This window comes from Vipera berus (assembly GCF_964194415.1).
Source record: "Vipera berus genome assembly, chromosome: 12".
NCBI lineage: Eukaryota > Metazoa > Chordata > Lepidosauria > Squamata > Viperidae > Vipera > Vipera berus.
Window position 1 is genome coordinate 2,525,819 of NC_138215.1, and position 22,493 is coordinate 2,548,311.

Consider the following 22,493-nt stretch of genomic DNA (forward strand, 5'->3'; position numbering starts at 1 on the left):
TCTCAAGTTTTTTCTCCTGCGACTCATCCTCAGGAAAACAATCAAGAGTCAGGAGGAGAGCGATTGTTGGGGGCAAGACAGGAGGCGTGTGAGAGGGAGACACAGGCCCAAGCTGCTTGTTCCAGTTTGAGCAATTTCTTAGTAAGAGGCTGCTGAGCCTGGTTTTATTCTAAATGCTCACCAACGCATAGCTTTTCAAGGATATTCCATTAATTTCTCGATTCTGCCATATATCTGTGCCATCATCTTCTGTTTCCTTCAGCTTTGCCAAACATAATCAGTCCATCATCTGCTCTGCCTGCCCAAAGTATCACGGGAGGGGAATATGTATAGCTCAGGGCTGGATCCCTTGGCGTCCTCTGGGCTTGGTTGTTTGCTTACAGGACATTTCATTATCCAGCTAGGAACATCATCAGTGCTATTGCTGTGTTGGTAGGGATGTGGATTAGGGACTGTTTCCTGCTTAATTGTTTGAACGGGTGTTAAAGCTTGCTTTTCTGAGTACTGGTGGCTGGAGAGGATGTGTTCTGATCCTTTTGATTCCTTTTTTCTATTGTCTTTTTTGAATGTTGTGTAAATGTGATGTATCTTTATCTGTCTATTGAATGTCAACCTTCTAGGAATTCTCTAGCATTTTTGGATTTAGATGGGTTTAGGATGCTCACAGTTTCCCAGTTGTGAAATTAAAGAGGTTCTGACTGCTAGTTGGTATTCATGGATGTGCTCTGCTAGTCTTCTGCCTGCCTGTCCTACAGAGTGGCTGTTAACAATCTTTATGCTATATTATAGATCATCCCTGTTTTTATTTCCATCACTGGTAAGGTCTTTGATTCTGGGTATTTCAATCTCGGTATATTTGACTAGGTCAGGTGTGTTGTGTAGTACGGTTGCCATGGATTCTTTTGCTAGTTCTGAATCTATTGGTATAGAGTATGGTGACATCAAATGAAATGATAATTTCATCTTGAATTTTATCTGGAAACACTGTCAAAGATCAATGAATAGAAGATAAAACTATCATTTCATTTGATGGCAGAGTATTCTTTATGGCTGGTTGTCCCTTAGGTATCAACTGGTAGGAGAGCTTGGTAGATCAATATAAAGCATTGCTTACATCTCCTAACTTAATTTGCAAATATTAGTAAAGGGACCGAGGTGGAAAGACTGGCAGAGTGAGACGAATGAAAGCATCAGGGTTCATCAGACGTTTAGTGCTGTTGATGGAGAATCTGATGGGCTTCAGTCCAGTTAAGTCTACAAATCACCAATAATTGGAACTAGAACATTTTCTGAGCTGCTGTTAAGTGAGTCACGTCTGAATTCAGTGGTTGGGGCCTCCGGAGTCCCCTGCTGAAAACTGGAATGGCTGCTTTTAGGTTCAGGGACAGCTTCTTTCTGGGTTAAGCCTGAGAGGGTTGGGTTGGGAAGATTCTTTGCAGACAGGATCCCAACCTGAATGGGCCCATGACTTCATCTTGCGGGAGAAAGAACTCCTCAGCTTGAACGAGAGTGAATATGGAAGTGAATGCAAAAAAAAAGTCAAATAACCAAACAACTTCCCCGGTGGTATTAACTTTTTCAGTTTCTTTTCACTGACTTGGTGTTTTCCATTCCACTTGCTGGAAATTTTCAGGAAGACAACCTGCTTCCTTAAAAGAGAGCTTCTCATTCATCTCATATTCTAAATCAGATTTTAATAGCAAGTTATTTTTCCTTTAATCAGCCATAAAACTTCTTTTAATCTGAGAGGTTCAGAAACTTCCTTGGTTCATGTTGATTTTCTTTTTTAAAAAATATTTTATTTTATTTTATTCAGAACAAAGTTAAAAGACAAAAGACAAAACTCAATAAAAATCCAAGAAGGCATAAAAGTGTAAGGTCCCTGCCCCTTGGCAAAACTTGAGAAATCATAAAAAAATCCAAACCTGAAAACTCAAGCAGAGGCTTCTTAAAGGTACAGCACTTCATTTTCAGTCAAAATAAGTCCTGGGTGGGAACATAATCTGAACACTGGCAGTGTAGTGTTCAGAAGTACCACAACTTAGAAAGTTAGTAGCATTGCTTTATAAACTTTTGTTAGCCAATGAGAATCAGACAACAGAGTTGTTACAATTCCTTAGACATCAATCATTCCTGTACACTTCCTTATTCCCTCCTTCAGTACATCACATCCATGTATATGTTTCCCACGCTTGCATGAAATTTATCCCTGACACAAATGCTGATTACAGAAGCGAGACAGCAATGCTTAGGCTAAACAATTTCTTTTTGTTCCAATTACAGAACCCTTCAAAAGAAAAACAAAAACAAAACATTCAGAACATTTTAAAAAGTGCATCAAAACCTCCCCCAGTACAGTACAGGTAATCCTCGAATTACGAATGTAATAGAGCCTGCCAATTACATTTGTAACCTGAGGAGTCATTAATTGGATCATGTTCATTTAATGGCATCCCTCCCTGCTTTACCCAACGCCTTTGCTGATCAAATGTGCAGGTCATTAAGTGCACATGAGGTATCTAAGGATGGGGAAGGCCGTACAGGGTCCAGTGCTGGAACAGGCCAGCCAAGGCCTCCCCCAACCCACTGAGATACCTCATGCTCACTTACAATCCCTTGGGGTACCCATAGTTGCTTTCTCCCCTCCCCCCCGCCTGCCCGCTGACCTACGTGGCGGAAAAGCTGAAGTCTTTTATTCAGATGCTGGCAAAGTTGTTTTCCTTACATCTCATGTTTCTAAAGCTCCACCTGCATCTGAATAAAAGACTTCAGCTTTTCTACCAGGTGGGTCCACCTGTTCTGGAACTCTAGCGGTCTTCAAAAAGGAAGCAATGGGAAGTGGGGTATGGAGGAGCAAGTGGGATGCGGGAGGCCAGCAAAACAGGCCCAGGGCCTGGGGAGACCTGGCAGGGTAGGATAGGGGGGTGGGAAATAGGCAGGGGACATATTGCAACGTCTCTGCGGTCGGTCGTAAGGGTGAACGACTGCTGTGGTGCTGCAGTATATGTAACTTCGGGACTGGGTCATAAGTACTTTTGTGGGGGGGGATTCGTAATTTTGAACTTATCTGAACTGTCATAATTCAAGGAATACCTGTATACCCATATTATTCCTTCTAGTTGAATACTGATTAATATACAGTTAGTTCCCACCTCTTGCGAAACAGGCCCTCCCAAAAATTTTAAACTAATAAATCTATTAGCAACTTGTTGACCTGTCTTCTATATGTTATATTAGTGACAAAGTAGTTAGCGGGGAAAACAATAATAGTAAAACAGAACAAAATTAAAGTTTCAGATCTCTGTTAACAAGTTGTTATTGTAATCCACTCATAGAAAATTTACCATGGCATCTTAACTATACCGGATCATCCCAAAAGTTATAAATAGATCATATTGGGTCAAAAACCCATGTTTGTTTCTTAATATCCTCTCTTGTCAATTGTTGTTTAATTAAATGTAATAAATTCAATCTCCAGAATATGTCTATCTTTGTGTCAGAGTGCAAGCAGAAGTAGTTACCAGTTAACTGTAATAAATCCATCCAGCCTCCCTCATGCTGATTTTCTATTGCAAGTTGTCTTATTGACTCTACAGGCTTTGATGATCCTGGATGTTTGATTGCTTTTATTACAGACTGGCCGGATTGAACCAAACTACCCCAAAGTCTGTGGCCACCAAGGCAACGTGCTTGATATTAAGTGGAACCCCTTCATTGAAAATATCATTGCTTCTTGCTCAGAAGACACTTCAGTAAGTAAAGATGATTACACAAACAGTATTTGGGGAGCCAACTGCTGAAAGCAGATACGCTGAAATCTTTTCACATTTGGCAAACCTCTTCCTTCGTGGTTTACAGGTCATTCAAGAGGCTGTCATCAGTTTGCTGACTTCTTAGGCCAGGAAACATCTGAAAACAACTGATCTGAAATAATTCCTATAAAAAAACCATTACTTTTATGTAATAGGCTTTTCATTGTATTCCATCATGTTTTATAACATTCTTACATCACTATGATAAGAAAAGGATAATTGCAACTTTAAAAATAGTTGTACAGATTTTAAAAAAAGAATTTACTCAGTAGCTGCTTATGTCCATTGCACTGGAAGAGAGCTAGGAAAAAGCCCAAAGCCCCACACTATCTGTTGTGGTTCCCTTGATTTTCTAGTTCCAGTTCCTTTCACTAAGCACAGTGAGCGGATGGTGGCCACAGCATCATAGCTGAAGCTGTGCTCCTTTTTTAAGTGAGCCTCAACTGTGCCATTGCAGCTGCCATCTTCACTTTTTGACACCTTCTGTGCCCTTAGTCTTTGCAAGCTCCTGTGATGCTTCTCAAATTTTGCTACGGAAGAGAACCCAAGACCTCCCATGTTCAAGGGAAGATCAGGGCTGAGATACTAAGCCACACCCAAACTCTCACTTCGAACTGGACCCAAAAGCCAAACCGCAGCCCACACCTGTGTAAGACCAGATTCATTTGTCTCCTTGTTAGGTTTCTGGCCCACCTTGCCTTCAGGGCCTGAAGTGAGCTACACTTCCTCTCCCCACAAAGAATTGCAAAGTAGGCAGGGCTGAGAGAGAGACACCCAGAGTCTCCCAGGTGCTGTCTGGTCTATATCCTGCACCTTAACTATGACCTTGCTCCAGTTCTATGACTATTGACTGAGTGCTGCAAGACTAAAGCACCAATTCCTACTCAAACCATCCCCAGTGTAAGGTCTTGCCTCAGCTAGCACTCAGAACAGAACTTTTGAAACAAGCGTTGTTTCAAACAGGAACTTTTATTGAGAGTCAGTGAAAGCAGAAAGACAAGGCAAGATCTAAAGAATTCCAGCACAAAACGGTACATTAAAACATCCCTAGAGCCCAACTGTCCAGTTCGTTTCCAGCCAATCCACAGGTGCAAAGTTGTTATGGGAACTAGAATAATAAGGGATGGTTCCCAGGTGTAGCCTCTTCTTTACCGTGGAGCGGAGATAAGGCAGATAGCCCCTGACCCATTCCTCCCCCCTTTTCACACCAAAAGGGATACATCAAAGATGTAGAGAATGAAGTAAAGGAAATGCCTCTGCTAGTCCCTTCCCAAACAAGTGAAACCTCCCCGCTTCCACTAGAATGGCAGAGCCCCAAAAAGGTGAAATAGAGGGGATCTGACACCCAGCTTGGGATGGAGAAAAAGTGAGTGGCACCAGAGCTGGTTCAGTGGAGGTGACTGCCCCCTACTTTTCTCTACAGGTAACACCCCCCCTTCCTCGGTTTCCCTCCCAGGTTTTAAATATTGGTGGCATTTTTAATGTGATGTACACATTTGACATTTAATGGCATTTTTAAAAAATTGGTTTTGTCCCATGAAAGACAATGTACAAGCTTGTTTACACATATTGCACAAATAGCTGAGAGGTGAGAGTTGAACCCCTTGGAGAAGACCAGGGCTTTGGTACTTCAGTTTCCTCTCCTTCCTCTCCTTCCCTGCAAAGTGGACCATCCTCCTCCTCTCTCACCATTCAGGTGCCTGATCTTGCTGGGTGCTGCCCCCTGTCCAGCCATGGAAGCCATTTCAAACCAGTGATAATGCAGAGCAGAAGAGCCCCTGCTTGAAATGAGGGGCAGCTCCCAGTGGTTAGAATGCAGTCTTGCAGGCTGGCTCTGTCCACTGCCATTAATTCGATCCTGATGGGCCTCAAGGTTGACTCAGCCTTCCATCCTTCCAAAGTTGGTAAAATGTGGATCCAGATCGTTGGGGGCAACAGGCTGACTCTGTAAACCACTTAAAGAGGGCTGGGAAGCAATATGAAGCAGTATATAAGTCTAAGTGTTATTGCTATGATAATAACAAGAAGAAGAAGAAGAAGAAGAAGAAGAAGAAGAAGAAGAAGAAGAAGAAGAAGAAGAAGAAGAAGAAGAAGAAGAAGAAGAAGAAGAAGAAGAAGAAGAAGAAGAAGAAGAAGTTGGAAGGGACCTTGGAGGTCATCTAGCCCAACCCCTTGCTCAGGCAGGAAATCCTATACCATTTCAGACAAATGGCTGTCCAGTTGTTCCACTGATTTATTGTTCTGTCAGGAAGTTTCTCCTTAGTTCTAGGTTTCTTCTCCTCTTGATTAGTTTCCATCCGTTGCTTCTTGTCTTCTCCTATTATCAGGAGCCTCCATGGCTTGAAGATCACAGGCCCTCCAAGGAATCAGAAGAACAAAAGGTTGAAGAAGATGCAGCAGTTTGTGGCTTCAGTTATATTAGGTTGCCTGATTATACAAGGTGCCTCCTTTCCCCAAGTCTTTGCAGGCAGGCAAGGGGTGATTCTCTGCCCAGGGAGTTCACAGGTTACAATTTAGGACAGATCAGCCATTCCCCCCATCCAAAGCCTGGTGTGATGGCTACAAGGTAATAGCAGCTCCCAGTAAAGGATGCAGTTGCATTAAAAAGATGGACATTTTAATTTCTGCCCTCCCAGGTATATTCACCGGGGACAAAAGATGGCAGCCATGACTGTGTGATCCTACCATGCACACAACATATGTAAAAATGGATAGTGACAATTGCACGGTTGTGGGCACTATTTTGATTTTTTTAAAAACTCTCCCACAGATGTGCCGACTCCTTATAGGTCCCGGTGGAGGGTCTCCTTTGCAGTCTGAAGGGTGACTAAAGGGTTTGTATAATTATGGCAGGCCAGAACGACCTGAAATGGCGTCTTGTGGTATAGGATCTTGTTCTTTGTGCTCCTGACTTTTCTTTGAAGTCCCTTCTGCGCTGGAAGCTCCAAACTGGGCTACTGAGTTGGATGGGGCCAGCCTTTTGCAAAACATTACGCAATGTGTTTTTGAGCCAGAATTTATTAAATAAACCAAAATTTATTGAGCTCCACCCCAGGTTAAATCATAAACTGTGTCTTTGAAATCATGACATGGAAATATGGACTCAGTGAATCTGAAGCCAGCGAACCATGCAGTGCTTTCATGCTTGTGTGAAGTTGGCTACTTTCCTGCTCTGAGAGCTGCTGCCGCAGACCTTCTTCACCTCCCCTTCCCAAGGTCACCTGGGGCTCAAAGTAAGTGATTGGCACAGGCAAAAGGAGGAGGAGGAGGAGGAGGAGGAGCTTCCCAGGGAGCAGAGCTGGGCAAGAGTTCTGTACAACTCTGGGTGGCGGGGCCCTTCCCTCCCTCCCTCCCTCCCTCCTTCAGGTGTGTCCATGGACAGCATCTGCAGGTGTTAACCAAACCACTGTCGAACTGTCAAAGGATCAAGGGCCCAGTACAGTTATAAAGGAGTCCAGAGAGATGCCTGGAGGAGGAAGGAAAATCTCCAGAGGCCAAGTTTTTTCAGGGGATCTCTAGGTTTCCAGGAAGTCTTGACAGGCCTATTTTTAAAAGGCAGATGCTTCCAGATGTGTGGGAATGGGTAATTTAAAGCCACCAACCCCACCCCCCCAGCTTCTCAGTCTTGTTACCTCTCCCAATAGGCTCAGCAGGCTTTGTCTGGTGAGGTGGAGAGGCAGAAGGCTCGGCTCGCAGCAGTCTTTGCTCTTTCGCCCTTCCAGGTTCGGATATGGGAAATCCCGGATGGAGGCTTGAAGCGCAACATGACAGAGGCTGTGCTGGAGCTGTATGGCCACAGCCGGCGTGTTGGCATCATCGAGTGGCACCCAACCACCACCAACATCCTGTTCAGTGCCGGATATGACTATAAGGTAAACGGGTAACCATCCTGAGCGGTTGGGGTGTTCTTAAGAGCAAATGTCACGAGCGAGTTTCGTTAAGGCTAAGGAGAAAAGATGCTGTCAGAATTTAAAGGAGCTGAATTAGACTCCCAGCCGGCTTCAGAGGCTCCTAACAAAGAGCTCCTTAAGTGGCAGTTCTCAACACTTGGGATGATAGAAGGAAGAAAGGTGGCCAAGAGCCCCTCCCCCAACCCCAAGAGCTGAAGGGAGTCTCTGTGGGCAGAGACCAGCAAAGGCTTCCCCTTCTCCCCCACTCCACTTCGACATGACAAGAACAGAGGACATAAAATAATAGAGTCGGAAGGGACCTTGGAGGTTTTCTAGTCTCCTCCTGTGTGGTTTCTTGCCTGACTCATTTGAGCAGATTATGTCAGGAAGAAAAATCAATTTCACTCAGAAGGTCCCTATTTTCAGCCTCTCCTCTTAGCATAAAGAACCGTCCTAGTCCTGAAGGTTATTCACTGGAGCATATATTTACCCTGGAAGCTGATAGGCCAGACTTGCCTGTGCTTCCAATGGAACCATCAGTCATTCAGCCCCCCCTCCCCCCAATAGTATGAGCCCAGGCCACCCTCTGTCTGTTGGGTAGCACTCTTTGGAATGGAGACTGCTGACTGCAGAGGCAAACTCTACTTTGAAGACTGAAGAGGTCTGACCTTCAGCTAGTTTTACCGTTTTGCTTTGTCTGTTACCAAAGTGTTACATGCTGTATAGGCTGTTGGGGAGGCACGTCAGTTTGGCTGGGGCATGAGCCAGGCATGCCATGCTTAATCCTTAGTCTCTACTTGGAGAACCTTAACACAAGTCCCCTGAAATGGAGGTTTCCTAAATGAAGCTGTGATGGGGCAGAAGCATTCTTTAGGAGAGCCTTTTGCTTTTGCATATAGTTGTTCCAAAGACAAACATCCTCATGCTTGTGGTTGACCTCTTTATCGCTCTGGGAGATGCTCTGAACCATCAAAACATTCAGAATATCTTAAATTAAAAACAGACAATGTTGTGCCATGAAAGTAACTCGACCTTCTCAGGGAGCTCGGGAAAAGCTTGATTCTCTCTTGATTTCCCAAAAGGTTGGTGGTTGCCAAAAAAGTTTAGATATCAAATAGTGATGAGCTGGATTTATTTTCTTGTTTACCATTCCTCCATGATTTTAGCTATAGCAGGAGGGAGAAGACATTAAAGTATTTTCTGTGAGATATCTGTAAGCAAGTCAGTGCAGTTTCTGTTTGATCTGCATCTTCTTTCTCAGATCCTCATCTGGAACTTAGATATTGGTGAACCGGTGAAGATGATTGACTGCCACTCTGACGTCATCCTTTGCATGTCCTTCAACACAAATGGCAGTTTGCTCTCCACCACTTGCAAAGACAGGAAGCTACGGATCATTGAGCCACGTTCAGGCAAAGTTCTCCAGGTGGGAGCTTCTTTGGAGGGCCTAGGTCAAACTCGCAACATCATGTGATGTTGGGCAACGTATCGGGATGGTTTTGCCATTGCCGGCAATGGGGTGGACACGGCTTCTGGATGACGCATCCGGCCCGCGGGCCGGCAGTTTGACACCCCTGGCTTAGACAGACAAGATGTGGAGGAGTTCTGATTTGGTCACCTGGCTAGGGTTTTTTGAAAGAGCCACCGATAAGGAATGATGCCTGGTGATCACAATGGTAGATACAGAAGAGCAGGCGTGTAATCTTGTTTCTCAGATCTACCTTCCCTGCCTAATACTCCTCTGAAGAATGTCTTCAGTTTGAGACAGGGGCATTTCAGGTTAAGGATATGGTTGAAGGAAAAAGACTTCAACCTCCCATCCCCTGTAATAAATTTGCTGATCAAAATCAATGGCTGTTTATAGCTTAAAAAAAATAGACAGATTCCTCTGTGTTAAATTAAGCAGCTTGAAATTTTAACTTTGGCATTTGGTGCAACAGTAGGCCTTTCCTAAGTTTTGGAAGCAGAACTGTGCACAGGTGATCTGGGTGGTGTTTGTAGAAAAAAAAGTCAAAACAGCCCCAACTGCAACTTTTTTGGGCCCTCCTTGCAGTCCCAGCATCAACTGTGGCCACAGGTCAGTGTGTCTGTAACTCAAGAATCTATAGGGGGAATGTGGAGAGAAAAGAATGAACGTAGTTAATCATTTGGTAAGAAAGGGATAGCCCTGACCTCAGGCTACCCTATGATACCTCCCACCTCCCTGCTGTCGAGCAATGGGTTTGTTTGTTTGCTTGTTAATTATTTGTTTGTTTGTTTATAAAAGTTATTGGCCACCCATCTTACCATAGGGTAACTCTGAATGGCTTACAGTTACATAGATTTAAAACATAAAAAGTTAAGAACAAACATTAAAACCAAAGACACATGGGGATGTCTGGGGAGGAGTGATCTGTTGTTACTCAAGGATAGGAGAGTTGGGGCCAACCTCACATCGGGAATGAGATGTTCCAGAGGGCAGGGGCCACAGCAGAGAAAGGCCTCATCCTGGACCCCACCAGCCAGAATAATCGGACTGATGGAATGCACAGCCGGCCTCCTCTGTTGGCATGAGTGGTGCACCCCGATCCCAGTGGGCTGAAATGGTCCCTCAGGTAACCTGGACCATGAAGGGCTTTAAAGGTGATCACCAACACCCTGAGTTGCACCCAGAAGCAGACTGGCGACCAGTGCAGCTAGCAGAGCGATGGGGTCACAGGGGCCATTCTTGGGGGGACCCAATCCTCCCTTGCTGCCGCACTGGCTGAAATTGCTAACCAAAATCAATTTTCAGTAGAGAAAACCAAGATTTCACTGCATCATATAATGTAAAACTATTAAAATGTTCCTTTATTTTTTTATGCATGGTGTTGGATGATATTGTCTTAAGATCTGGGAATTTAGAATTATGTTTTTGGATGGTGATTTTTTTAACCATTCCAACAAAGGAGTAGCCAGCTTTCTGAGTCAATGATGTGTTTGTTTTCATAGGAGGCAAACTGCAAGAACCACCGTGTGAACCGTGTGGTCTTCTTAGGGAACATCAAGAGGCTTCTAACAACTGGTGTGTCACGCTGGAACACGAGGCAGATTGCTCTCTGGGATCAGGTTAGGAAAATAATTGCATGTTTGTGCAAGGTGCGAGGTAAAAGGCCCAACGAAACAACATAAAAATCTCCTTTTACAACATCATTGAAGAGAAAGACTTCTGGTTGCCTCTTTCTTGCCGTTTCCCCGAAAATAATACCCAATCTTATTTATTTATTTTTGCCTCCAAAAGAGGCACCAGGTCTTTTTTTTCAGGGGGGGAGTGTCTTTTCCACTCACCTCTAGCACCGACAGCCCCACCTAGCCAGCCCACTTCTTCTGCGGCCGAAGGAGCAGCTTCATTCTGGAAGGCCTCTGACTGCGAAATGCAGGCCTGGGGATGCCGCAGAAGCGGGCTGGCTGGGAGAGGCTCCACCCCCCACCATCCCTGCGCTAGCTTGATTTTTAGGTGTCTGCCTTGCCCAAATCTAGGCCTTATTTTGGGGGGTAGGGCTTATAATAGGCCCACCCGCAAAAATCAAGCTAGGGCTTATTTTCGGGGTAGGTCTTACTTTTGGGGAAACACGGTAGTTCACCAACACAGTTGGTACCAGCAGCCAGAAGCATTTCCTGCAAATGATTTTAGCTTTTCCCCATTTGGGTTACAGCTCAATATATTAAGGAGCGCAGTGGCTCACAAGGTGAGAACTCTGGGCTGAGGATCAGCAGCCTCATGTTCGAGACACATTGCTGCCGTGGGGCGGGTTGAGTTCCCGTCACAGCTCCTTTCGACCCAGCAGTTTGAAAGCGGATGATCGCAAGTAGATAACTTCATGGGGGCAACTTCACAGGGACATGAAAGATGCCCCCAACTGGGCGTCCCCCGGGTAACAGTGATGTTACTGGGAAATCCTTTCACTGCAGAAAAAACTTTGGTGTTTCTGACACAGAAGTACTAGTAGTAGCTTAATATATTGTGTGAACCTAGCGCTTCGTAAATCATGACCTTGTGACTGTGGCTTGAGTGTATGAACCTCATGAGTTAGTCAACAACTCCATAATTAAGCAAGCTATGGCTTACTGCAGTGTATGAGCTAAGCTAACATGCTGAAGGCGCTATTCTATTCTATTCTATTCTATTCTATTCTATTCTATTCTATTCTATTCTATTCTATTCTATTCTATATCACATTTATATAGCTGCCCATGTCACAAATTTGGGCAGTGTACAATAAAATAATAATAAAAAAACTAACAATTAAAAAAGTCAACAATTAAAACACAATCAAAGTTAACTAGTAATGATGTAGTAGAGGGAATTGTTGTTATGGCCAGTGCAGCTACGTCACTAATTCCCCATCACCCTGAGACCCCAAGCCTGCTGGCACAAACATGTTTTAATGGACTTTCTGAAGGATATCAGGGTGGATGATGTTCCACAGAGCAGATCCCATGGCAGAAAAGGCCCATGTCTTGTGTCCTGTCATCTGTAACTCTTCAATGGATACGATCCCCAGAATACCTCTTCTGTTGGACCTGATGGGACGGAGATGTAATTGGACGGAGGTGTTCCCTCAAATGACCCCCTGCCATATCATGAAGGGTTTCAAAGGCCTTAACCAGCACCTTGATTTGAATCTAGAAGCCAACTGGCAGTCAGTGCAGCTCATGGAGAACAGCTGCAACATGCCATTCGAGAGACACACTAACTGCTCATGCCGTAGCCCTTTGCACCAGCTGAAGCTTCCAAATAACCTTCAAGGACTTAATATGACTTTGTGTTTAGCATTTGTCTTGAAAGTTGCACCATTTGCACCCAAACTGACAAAATGTTTTTTTGTTTTGCATTCCCCCAGGAAGATCTATCCATGCCACTGATAGAGGAAGAGATTGATGGATTATCAGGCCTTCTCTTCCCATTCTATGATGCTGACACCCACATGTTGTACCTGGCTGGCAAGGTATGTGAGGCTTGTTTCTGAGCATAAATGCTTGCATTGCAAAGAGCATGTGGTATTCTGCAAGTGTTCTGCACTGTCCAGGTTTTGCTGGGAGAGAAGCATGCGTATACACATTTACACTCACCCATTCATCTAGAACTGGGGACAAAGACCAAAACCTAACTGCAAAGATCTCGTGTGAAATTTTAATCTATTTAGACACGGGCCTATCTTTTTTTTTTTTTTTTAATTCCATTTATATCCCGCCCTTCTCCGAAGACTCAGGGCGGCTTACAAGCTTAGCAGTAGCCTTCATCCTATGTATATGCCTGCTTATTAGGGCTTTCACGCCCCCCCCAAGCGGCATTATTACAAAGTCAGCTTAATTGCCCCCAACAATCTGGGTCCTCATTTTACCTACCCCGGAAGGATGGAAGGCTGAGTCAACCTTGAGCCTGGTGGGATGCGAACCTGCACTAATTGCAGGCAGCTGGTGTTACTTAAGGAGGCATTAGCCCACTGCTCCACCAAGGCTATCTTGGGCATTTGGGGGTGCCAAGTTGTCCATCTTTGACCTAATATGTCAACCAGTTTAAATATTTAAATATTGTTTATAGTTTTATGTATATGCGTTCTTAGAATTAGTTTTGTTGAAATTCATACAACTTGTTTTCTCTCCCTTAAAGTCATGAGGGGAAGTTACAGTAGATGAAACTAATAAGATCACATAAGGTATGTAAAAGTCAAGAGAGACCAATTCACTGGCAAGTTCAGTGAATTGTGGGTAGAGTTAGGTGTGTTAGAGCTGTTGCTGCAGTGGGCTGACTTTTCCATTTACTTCACTCTGTTGATGCTCACTCTTGGGGAACTATTTCAGAGAAATATCCACAATTTCCGTAATTTAATTTAATAACAAATTAAATTTGCTTGCCATCCATCTCGCTGCAAGGCAACATAATGGAAGGAATGTGCCTTTGGTCTGGAAAGACAGATAAGGAAGTACTGAGGATTGTCCCCACCAAGTGGAAGAATTTAACCCAGCTGGACCTGAGTCTTCTTCCTCAGAGTGAAGTTGGGCTTTAAAAGCAGAGATCAGGAATATGGATACACATTGGCCATCCCCTTGTTTTCTGACAGGCATAACATTTAATTCAATCTAGCCTTATTAGTGATAAATAACACTTCTTTAAGTACTTTGGAGGGATAGTAACTTGACCTTTAGTTCTTATCACCTAGCCTGAGTTTTTCTGCCCTAAAATGAAATACCTCACAAAACTGCTGTGAGGAAAAACGAAATTCTAAAGGAAGCTGCTATAAACCTGTTGACAGTATTGACCAATGAATGTCTGACTGTGAGTTCAAACAAAACAAACCTACTCCAGCTTTTGAATTCTCCACAGTTCTTCATTTCAAACAATGAAGTTTGGGAGCCCTCAAAAGCTTGTGACACCTTTTCCGCCACTGTCCCAGTAATGGTCTTGTCTTCTCACATTCCAACAGGTCTATTTTTTCTTATAAACAAATTCATAATGTTCAGAGGATGCCTCTGATTTACCTCTCCTCTTCTTCTTCTCTCCTCAGGGAGACGGGAATATCCGCTACTATGAAATCAACACGGAGAAGCCATACCTTACCTACCTGATGGAGTTCCGTTCTCCAGCCCCACAAAAGGGCCTTGGTAAGGGGTGCTTATTGTCTGTTGGACTGTCTAAAAGAAAAGATTGAGATACAGAGAAAAAATATCCATGGCCCTTCTGCCACGGCTTCACAAAGTTCTTATTCTCCTAAAGAAAAGTATATATGTAGCTCAAGGTTGAACGGTGGAGTTCCTGGTGCTCACTTGCACGGATGATGTTACCTGATTGGGCAATGAATCATCTGCAAGCAAACAACCAAGCTCAGAGAGCATCAAGGACTTCTTCTGTCACAATATATTTCATCAAAGTCATTCCAAGCTCCTTTTCTTTTGGTCAGTGTTTTTCAGAGCTTCTCTCTCACCATGTCTTTTTCAGTTTAGTTTTCCAATCCTTACCTTTCCTGCCTTTATTCCCACTTTCTTCCTGCCCCAAAAGATTTGGCAACTCTCAAGGTTTCCTTTCACTAATGTGGGACTGATTCCTTTTTCTCCTTCAGTGGAGAGTTTATGAATAGAAGAACAATAATTCAGCCAATGTAGGAGAAGGAGAAGCAGGCCTGGGTGTGAAATCAAGAGAGAAATAAGCCTTAGGTTGCCACAAACGATCCAAGTCCAGCCCCTCTCGATTTCCATTAACTCTTATCAAGCACCAATTTAGTGCTGTTAGTTGACTACATTCTTGTGTAGAGGCATGAGCAATAAATCAGTTTAACTGGAACTTAATGCTTAGTCCTGATACGTCGTGCTTGACAGTCAGGAACTGAATCAGCTGTGCTGATTCAACATAGAATCTGTAGTTCCAGTTCAAAAGTCAGGGAACACCAAGTGACAGTAAAAACAACTGCAGAGAATTATTGTGGGGCTGCTAGGATGCCATATCAAAAGATGTTCTCATAACTTAGACAGAAATTTTCTATTAAGTCCTGTTTTCTTAAATTTTATACATGCAGGAGTAATGCCGAAGCACGGCCTGGATGTATCTGCATGTGAGGTGTTTCGATTTTACAAGCTCGTCACACTGAAAGGATTAATTGAGCCAATCTCTATGATTGTACCAAGGAGAGTGAGTAATTAGACTGAGTCTTTTCTGCTTTCAGCTGTGAGCCCAGGGTGTCTGCAGAGGGGTGTGTGGGGGGGTCAGATAAGTAAAGATGGCAATTGCATCATTTTAATCTATGTTTATGCTATTTTTAATTATTCTTGTTGGTTTGGTCTGTTTATTATTTATTTATTAAATTTACAAGCCACCCATTTCACCGATAAGGTGCCTGTTATCTACCCGTGGGATAAATTGAATTGCAGGTAGTCCTTAACTTACAACATTTAGTGACCGTTTGAAGTTACAACAGCACTGAAAAAAGTGATTAATGACCATTTTTCACACTTACAACATCCCCACGATCACGTGATTAAAATTCAGACACTTGGCAACTGACTGATATTTATGTCGGTTAGGCAGCGTCCCCCGGGGGGTCCCTGGGTCACCCGTAGCAACCTTCTCACAAGCGAAGCCAGTGGGGACGCCAGATTCACTTAACAACTGGGTTACTAACTTAACAACTGCAGTGATTCACTTAACAACTGTGGTGAGAAAAGTTGCAAAAAGGGGCAAAATTTACTTAGCAACTGTCTCATTCGGCAAACAGAAATTGTGGGCTCAGTTCCATCTTTGGGTCATTTCTCCACCTGTGCCACAGACCCAAATCTCTTCTGCTGAGATTCCATCCTCTTTATTTCTACTTCAGATGAGCGGTCAAGGGAATTGTCGCTTTCCCCCTGCTCACGGCCGAGGCTTTTGGAGGAAGCGAAAGGCCCGTCTCCCTCCTTTTCGTCTTCCTCTTGCTCATCAGTATCTTTATTGTGGTCAGTGACTGTGCATAAAACTCTTTACGTATCCAAACTGAGAAATTAAGAAAACAGATCAAGCAAGAAAACTGCTGCACATCTTGGATAAAAAGAGACAAAATTGGGCCACGCTTAAGTGAATGGAATCAGGATCCAATCTGGGTTGGTCACCAGGACCAGGGAGCTAGCAGGACAGGACACTCGAGAGAGACGTTCCCTGGGGACGGGCTCCAGCACGAGTCCGAAACCTCGGAAGACTAAGCCTCTAGTTCCGTTGACCAGCCCAGATTAGATCGTGCAGCATTATCCTGGGACACGTATATTCGCCTTCATTCACTTGAAGTTGAAAGTAAAAGTTATATGTAAAACCGATCAGAATGACAGCAATGTTTAATTAGATGTGGGATTAAGAGCTCCTTCCAAGCTTCAACAGAAAAGGGCAGCATCGCAGGACGTAACAGAATATTGCTCATAATAGAAGAGATCTCCTTTAAATTACCTCTGGGGAGGAATATGACAATCTTCTTGAAAGCCAATGTCCTTGAAGGTTGCTTGATTACCTCTCTGGTGCGTCCTTTCTCTAGCAGGGCACTTGAGTTAAGGAAACACTCAGAAGTTCCAGTTGTTTGTGTATCAGACAGGAGCCAGGAGTTAGACCCGTCCAGGAGAAAAGCAGTTTAGTCCAATATGTGAAAATGTATATCCAGGCACTGGATTCAGTCTTACTAATGACAGTCAAATTGGTATGCTTGAAAATATTTGAATGCACACTTCTTCCCAAATGGCTATCTGAAAAAAAAAATCAAACCTACCCACTACAATGAAATGGCCGTAACTTGTTCCTCTTGGAGAGGGATTGCCACTGTAGGAGAAACGGCTAGTCCTTTTTGGTTTAATTATCATCAATGCAAATCTCTTTTGGAGTTTAACCTAGCAAATTGGAACCAGCTCAGGGTTTCAGACAAGTTGTTTCTCTTCTTTCCGATTTAGTCTGAAACATACCAGGAAGATATCTACCCAATGACTCCGGGCCCAGAACCTGCGCTCACCCCAGACGAGTGGCTGAGTGGAACGAATAGGGGTGAGCATGTTGGCACCTGCAGCTGATCTTCTGACCTTGGCCTCATCACGCAGAGCCTGAGCTGAACCATCTTGCATGATTGAGGTTTTAGGGTCAACTGCATTAAAAAAATAGTTCCAGATTTGTCATCAAGGAAAGAATTGTAAAAATATGCTGATATTTCTAGTATTTTCAAATATAAGACTTCTAATATATTATGTCAATACCTGTTCAAGATAAGAGTTAAAGAATAGGAAAAATTTCTTGGTTAATTGAATCAATGGAACAGCTTGGAGCTTTCCAAGAAAAAGATTGGACAACCACCTATTTGGGATGGGCTCCTGGGGGTTGGACTAGAAGACATTCAAGGTCCCTTCCAGCCCTGATTCCGATTTTATGAAAATTGCAATAGCTTTAAAATTCACTCTTGGCAATGACATAGAGGTCGGATCTTTGCTGCAACGGCACACGGTTCTTTGTGTCCACAAGAGAACCCAACATCCTCAAAAGGACACTGCTTTTCACTGTGCTCAGCTAAAGTTTCTATTGTAATGGATTCCTTTAAAAAAAATCCTCGGATGGTTGATAAAGCTCTTCCTGATCATATAATTTCATTTTGTGGTCTTGGATTTCCCTGAGCAAGAAGAAAGCAAGATTATAGCTCAGAGATTTTGCCATGTGCACCACAAACAGTTGCTCAAAGTGGAGGTACTGGAGAGGCTTGGATGTAAAAGCCTGTTTAAGCTGTTTAAATGTTGTGCTGCCTTATTCCCTTGGATCTGACCATGCAGCTACAGCAAATTTACATCCACAGAGAGGGACAAAAGGATCCAAGCAAGGGAAGCAGAGTTGTGGCAGTGATGTTGCACTGTCCACCTCCTTGCTAGGGGTAGGGCAACATCACAGGCCTGCACAAAGGGCTGGAATTCATGCCACAACTCCACATAATGATTCTGACAAAAGTAGCAAGACCTTGCAGAGGCCACAGAGAAAAATGCAGCTAGCTAAGAAAATCTGGGGATGAACCACTAGTAATTTATTGGTGAAGTCCAGAAACTGACATCCTTAGCCATTTCCTGAAGCAGTAGACAAGTGTTTCTCAATCTTGGCAACTTGAAGATGTATGGACCAACTCCCAGAGGAGGCTGAGGAATTCTGGGAGTTGAACCCCACACATCTTCAAGCTGCTAAGATTGAGAAACACTGCAGTAGAGTACTGCTTCCATCTTGGAAGAGTCCATTTGAATGCCAAATGTGGAAAACTGGTAGTCTTGAAAATCTACCGGTGCCTTGTCAAATTCAGATTTCTCCAGGTCCAGGTAGCTATTCTGACATAGCCAGGACATGCATCTAATAACGATTCCAGGACAAGCATCTAGAGGTGTCACAAATACATCTGAAAATTTGGCCAAGTGAATTATGAGAAAACAATATGGTATTTCAGATTTTGTAATTCATAAAATGCTACAGCACAAGTACAAAGGGCATAATAATGGCTGGAGCCACCACTTAAGTATGACCCGGACATGTGCTGCAGCTGCCAAAAAAGTCAATGCAGTCCTAGGCTGCATCAACAGAGGGGTAGCATCAAGATTACAAAAAGGAATAATACCATTCTATACTGCACTAGTGAGGCCACGCTTGGACTATGGCATCCAGTTCTGGTCACCACAGTTCAAAAAAGATGCTGAGAAGAGCAGTAAAGATGATAAGGGGCCAAGGGAATAAACTGTATGATGAACAATTAAGGTCTAACCCAGGGGTCAGCAACCTGAAACAGTGAAAGAGCCACTTGGAACCGGTTCCCTCACAAAAGGAAAAACTGGGAGCCGCAAAAAATGTGTGCGCATGCGCGTACATGCACGCATGCGCAGAACAGGGTTTGACTGAAGAGTGGAGCCAAGGCGAGATATGCACCTACCCTGCATATTTGAATTGATTGGTTGAACTTTTTTACTCCCTTTTTTTTGGGGGGGGGGACTGCACATGGCAGAGGACTGGGAGCCGCAGGAGACGGCTGAAAGAGCCGCATGTGGCTCCGGAGCCGCGGGTTGCAGACCTGTGGTCTAACCTAACAAAGAGAAGGATTATGACGTGACAGCAATCTTCCAGAGAAGAGGGGATTGGCTTATACTCCAAAGCACCAGAAGACAGGACAAAAAGCGATGGGTGGAAGCTCATTAAGGAGAAATCCAACCTAGAAACAAGGAGAAATTTCCTCTCAGTGAGAACAATCAGCCAGTGGAACTGCTTCCCTCTAGAAGTTGTGGGTGCTCCACCACTGGAGGTTTTCAATAAAAGATCGGACATCCATTTGTCAGGGATGCAAGCAGGTTGGGCTAGAAGGCCTTCAAGTTCCCTTCCAGCCCTGTGATGCTGTGTTTCTATGTTTCTTTCACCTCTTCCAGGATTCCTTCCTCTGAACCAGCTTGGTGATTAGTTTGTGTTGTCCCTTCTGAATGGGGAAATTTCAAACCGTGCTTTTCTTTAACACTATAATCATTAAAAAGAAATAAAATTTTAAAGATTTTTTTAATCCCATTGTTATTTTTTATAGATAATTCATTGGTGAGCATATCTAAATTCCTTCCTCCTCCTGTTTTCCCCACCACAACCCTATGAGCCCAAATCACCCATTCATACGGGCAGCTTCTGGTCAGTGGAAGACCAAATAAATTCCTTTTTAATTATTTTCCACAAACAATATTTTATGCAATCGACTCAGCATCTTCCCTAGTACCAGGACAATCTGCTAGTCTGGCTCTTCTGAGAACAAGGCCTAGAAATCTCAATTGGAGTGGGGTGGAGATGTCAAGCTAGTCATCATTCTGGGCAACTGAGAATGCATCACCAAACAAGAAGGATCCTAATAACAGGAGGAGCTAAAAAAATAGATGATATAGATCGCAGCCATGTCAGCTTCGTAATTATGGTAAATGGTGGAGTAGTTGCCACAGAGAACTGGATCTACAGGTTGATAATTCCAGAAGTCATGACATGCATTCATAATGAATTTGGAAAATAGAAGTCCCCCCTCCCCCATCAATTATATGGGGAAGTTGTGCTGCTGGCAAAAGTAATAATCCTAAGATTGGAAGCTCTGGTATCTCTTATTTTTTATTGTTCCATTGGTGCCCATCCTGAGATGTGAGTTTTATATTGTTTTTCAGATCCCATATTGATGTCTTTAAAGGAAGGCTATAAGAAAGAGTCCAAAGTAGTTTTTAAACCACCAATAAGAGAGAAGAAGAGCGTTGTTGTCAATGGGATAGATCTCTTGGAAAATGTGCCGCCCAGAACAGAGAACGAGGTAAGGAACAGCCGTTGTGCTCTCTCCGATCCGTGAATCTGGGCAAGTCCGCCCGGCTGTGCCTGGACTGCCGGAGGTTTGCAGGTTGGTCCCCAGCAGTTCCATTCCTGTCCATGCAAAGCGAAATTTCTCAGGTTCTCTGGGAACAGGTGATCCAAGGCTACAGAGGGGGCCATCTCAGATCCTGCGGCACAAGCACTGCAATTGTTCCAACCTATTCAGTTTTACACTGTTGATCCTTTTCTGTTTCTTGTCTTACATGAAGCTCCTCCGAATGTTCTTCCGGCAACAAGACGAGATCCGTCGACTGAAGGTTGAGCTTTCACAGAAAGACATCAAAATCCGACAGCTACAGTTGGAATTGAAAAACTTGCGCAATAGCCCCCAAAACAATGGACTCTGAAGGATTTTTTTTCCTAAACAAACTCTTTGTTTATACCCACTCTTTAATTTTACTGTATCAACTTAACACGTGATATGAGCCAGAGACCCTGTGCCAGCACACGGGTACACCTGCTAACTGGAAGCCTGTTCTTCTGTGGTCATTGCCTAGCACTAAAAAGTTATTTGTATGATTTAACTTGAGAACTACTGCATGAAAAGGCAAGGGACATATATATACCAAATTTCTCTTGAAGTAAGTAGGAGAGTACTGCTATTTGTCCTTCTCTCAAAATTACAAAATCATTTTTCGTTCCTGATTATTCCAGGGATGAAAAAACAAAACACTGTAGGCTCAGATGAAAGCATCTGAATTCATTATTGCTTACCTTTGTTTTCCTGAGTAAAGTGTGGCTGTCTATGGTAAACAGTAAGTGTGCAATTGAAATGCAAGCTCACCACACTGAAAAGAAATCTGGAAGAGTCCAGGGAACACCCTTCTCCCTGGGGACTGTCTCGGGGTGTGCCTTGTGGCCCGATCCTGCAGTCAGTTTGGGCTTTGGTGTTATTGAACGCCCTCCAGGGCTCGCCCTGCCTGTCTGGGGCTCGCTCTTGCTTAAGCATCTCTCTTGGGCTGGTAGCTACAATTTATTCTGCTGAAATATACCTAATGGCCACTGGGTAACGAATACACGCAGGTTGCATCTCTTCAAGAGTGGTTGTGAAGAGAAGCTTGACAAAAGGAGACAGATGAAGCCTTTGAGGGAATACAATGCGAAATACAAATGCAACACATGCAGGCCTATCAGAGATCATTCTCTTTATCAAGAGAATCCAAATGAAGGACCCAGCCGGCTTTTCAAGTGGGGAGCAAAAGTTAAGCACTTTTAATGCATTCTCCGTAAGAAGCATATGAGTTATGGGTGCGTTTTATTCCTTTTGCACAGTAGACCCGTATTTAAATTTGACTCTCCCATCCTGGCCGTTTTCAGATTCATAGCTCAGGTTCTTCAGCAGCTAATGGAGCAGTTGGCAAAGGGCCAATTTCTGGCAGGAAAAGGGATGGTCACTGAAGCTACCCAGGAAGATTGATTGCCACTGCCTGAATGCAGATCTGCTTATTGAGTGAATGAGCTCATTATGGGGTGTGACACCCTGATAGCTTTCATGGCACTTACAAAACTGCAGGTCCATTCTCATTATTTAGCCTAACCAACCCCCCCCCCAGTTCCCATCTTTTTAAGAGAGGGAGTTGGCATGCTACCTGCAAAACAAAGGGCCAACCTTTAGTATCAGACAGGGGCGCCCACAGAGAGTGGAGTTTGCAGATTTCAAAATGACTTTGGTGGCCAGGATGCATTAGGAGGGCTTTGCCCTATCACAACCATCTTGACTTCATTCTCAAGGAAGTTTCTGGACCTGAACATCTTGCATCGTGCTGCCAAAGGGGGGACACGAACAAAGAAGGAGGAGGGCCAGGAAGGGTTTAACCAGGGTAGAAACCAGCAGTCTGAGTTCCAGTCCTGTCTTGAGCATGACAGATAGCTGGGTGGCTTTGGCCCAGTCTCTCCGTCTCAGCTCAATACACTTCATAGGTTGGATATGGGGAAAGC

General features: G+C 43.9%; 1 protein-coding gene and 1 long non-coding RNA gene across 2 annotated transcripts in view; one reads left to right on the forward strand and one right to left on the reverse strand.

Moving 5' to 3' along the window:
* The window catches only part of CORO2B (coronin 2B), a gene marked incomplete at its 5' end in the record, with an annotated part of 36,802 nt that extends 14,881 nt beyond the window's left edge, over positions 1–21,921 (forward strand). Inside the window, 10 exons of the mRNA XM_081337731.1 lie at positions 3,636–3,752; positions 7,535–7,684; positions 8,964–9,128; positions 10,673–10,789; positions 12,565–12,669; positions 14,230–14,326; positions 15,235–15,347; positions 17,120–17,210; positions 20,360–20,499; positions 20,765–21,921. Coding sequence (XP_081193857.1) covers positions 3,636–3,752; positions 7,535–7,684; positions 8,964–9,128; positions 10,673–10,789; positions 12,565–12,669; positions 14,230–14,326; positions 15,235–15,347; positions 17,120–17,210; positions 20,360–20,499; positions 20,765–20,902 — 1,233 coding nt within the window. The 3' untranslated portion in view covers positions 20,903–21,921. The remainder of the gene's footprint in view (positions 1–3,635; positions 3,753–7,534; positions 7,685–8,963; positions 9,129–10,672; positions 10,790–12,564; positions 12,670–14,229; positions 14,327–15,234; positions 15,348–17,119; positions 17,211–20,359; positions 20,500–20,764) is intronic.
* Positions 4,763–7,579, reverse strand: LOC308673777. The gene is made up of 2 exons (XR_014027736.1): positions 7,445–7,579; positions 4,763–6,168 (listed from the first exon to the last, which is right to left on the reverse strand). It is a non-coding gene; the product is annotated as an uncharacterized lncRNA (long non-coding RNA).
* Positions 21,922–22,493: the final 572 nt, after the last annotated feature.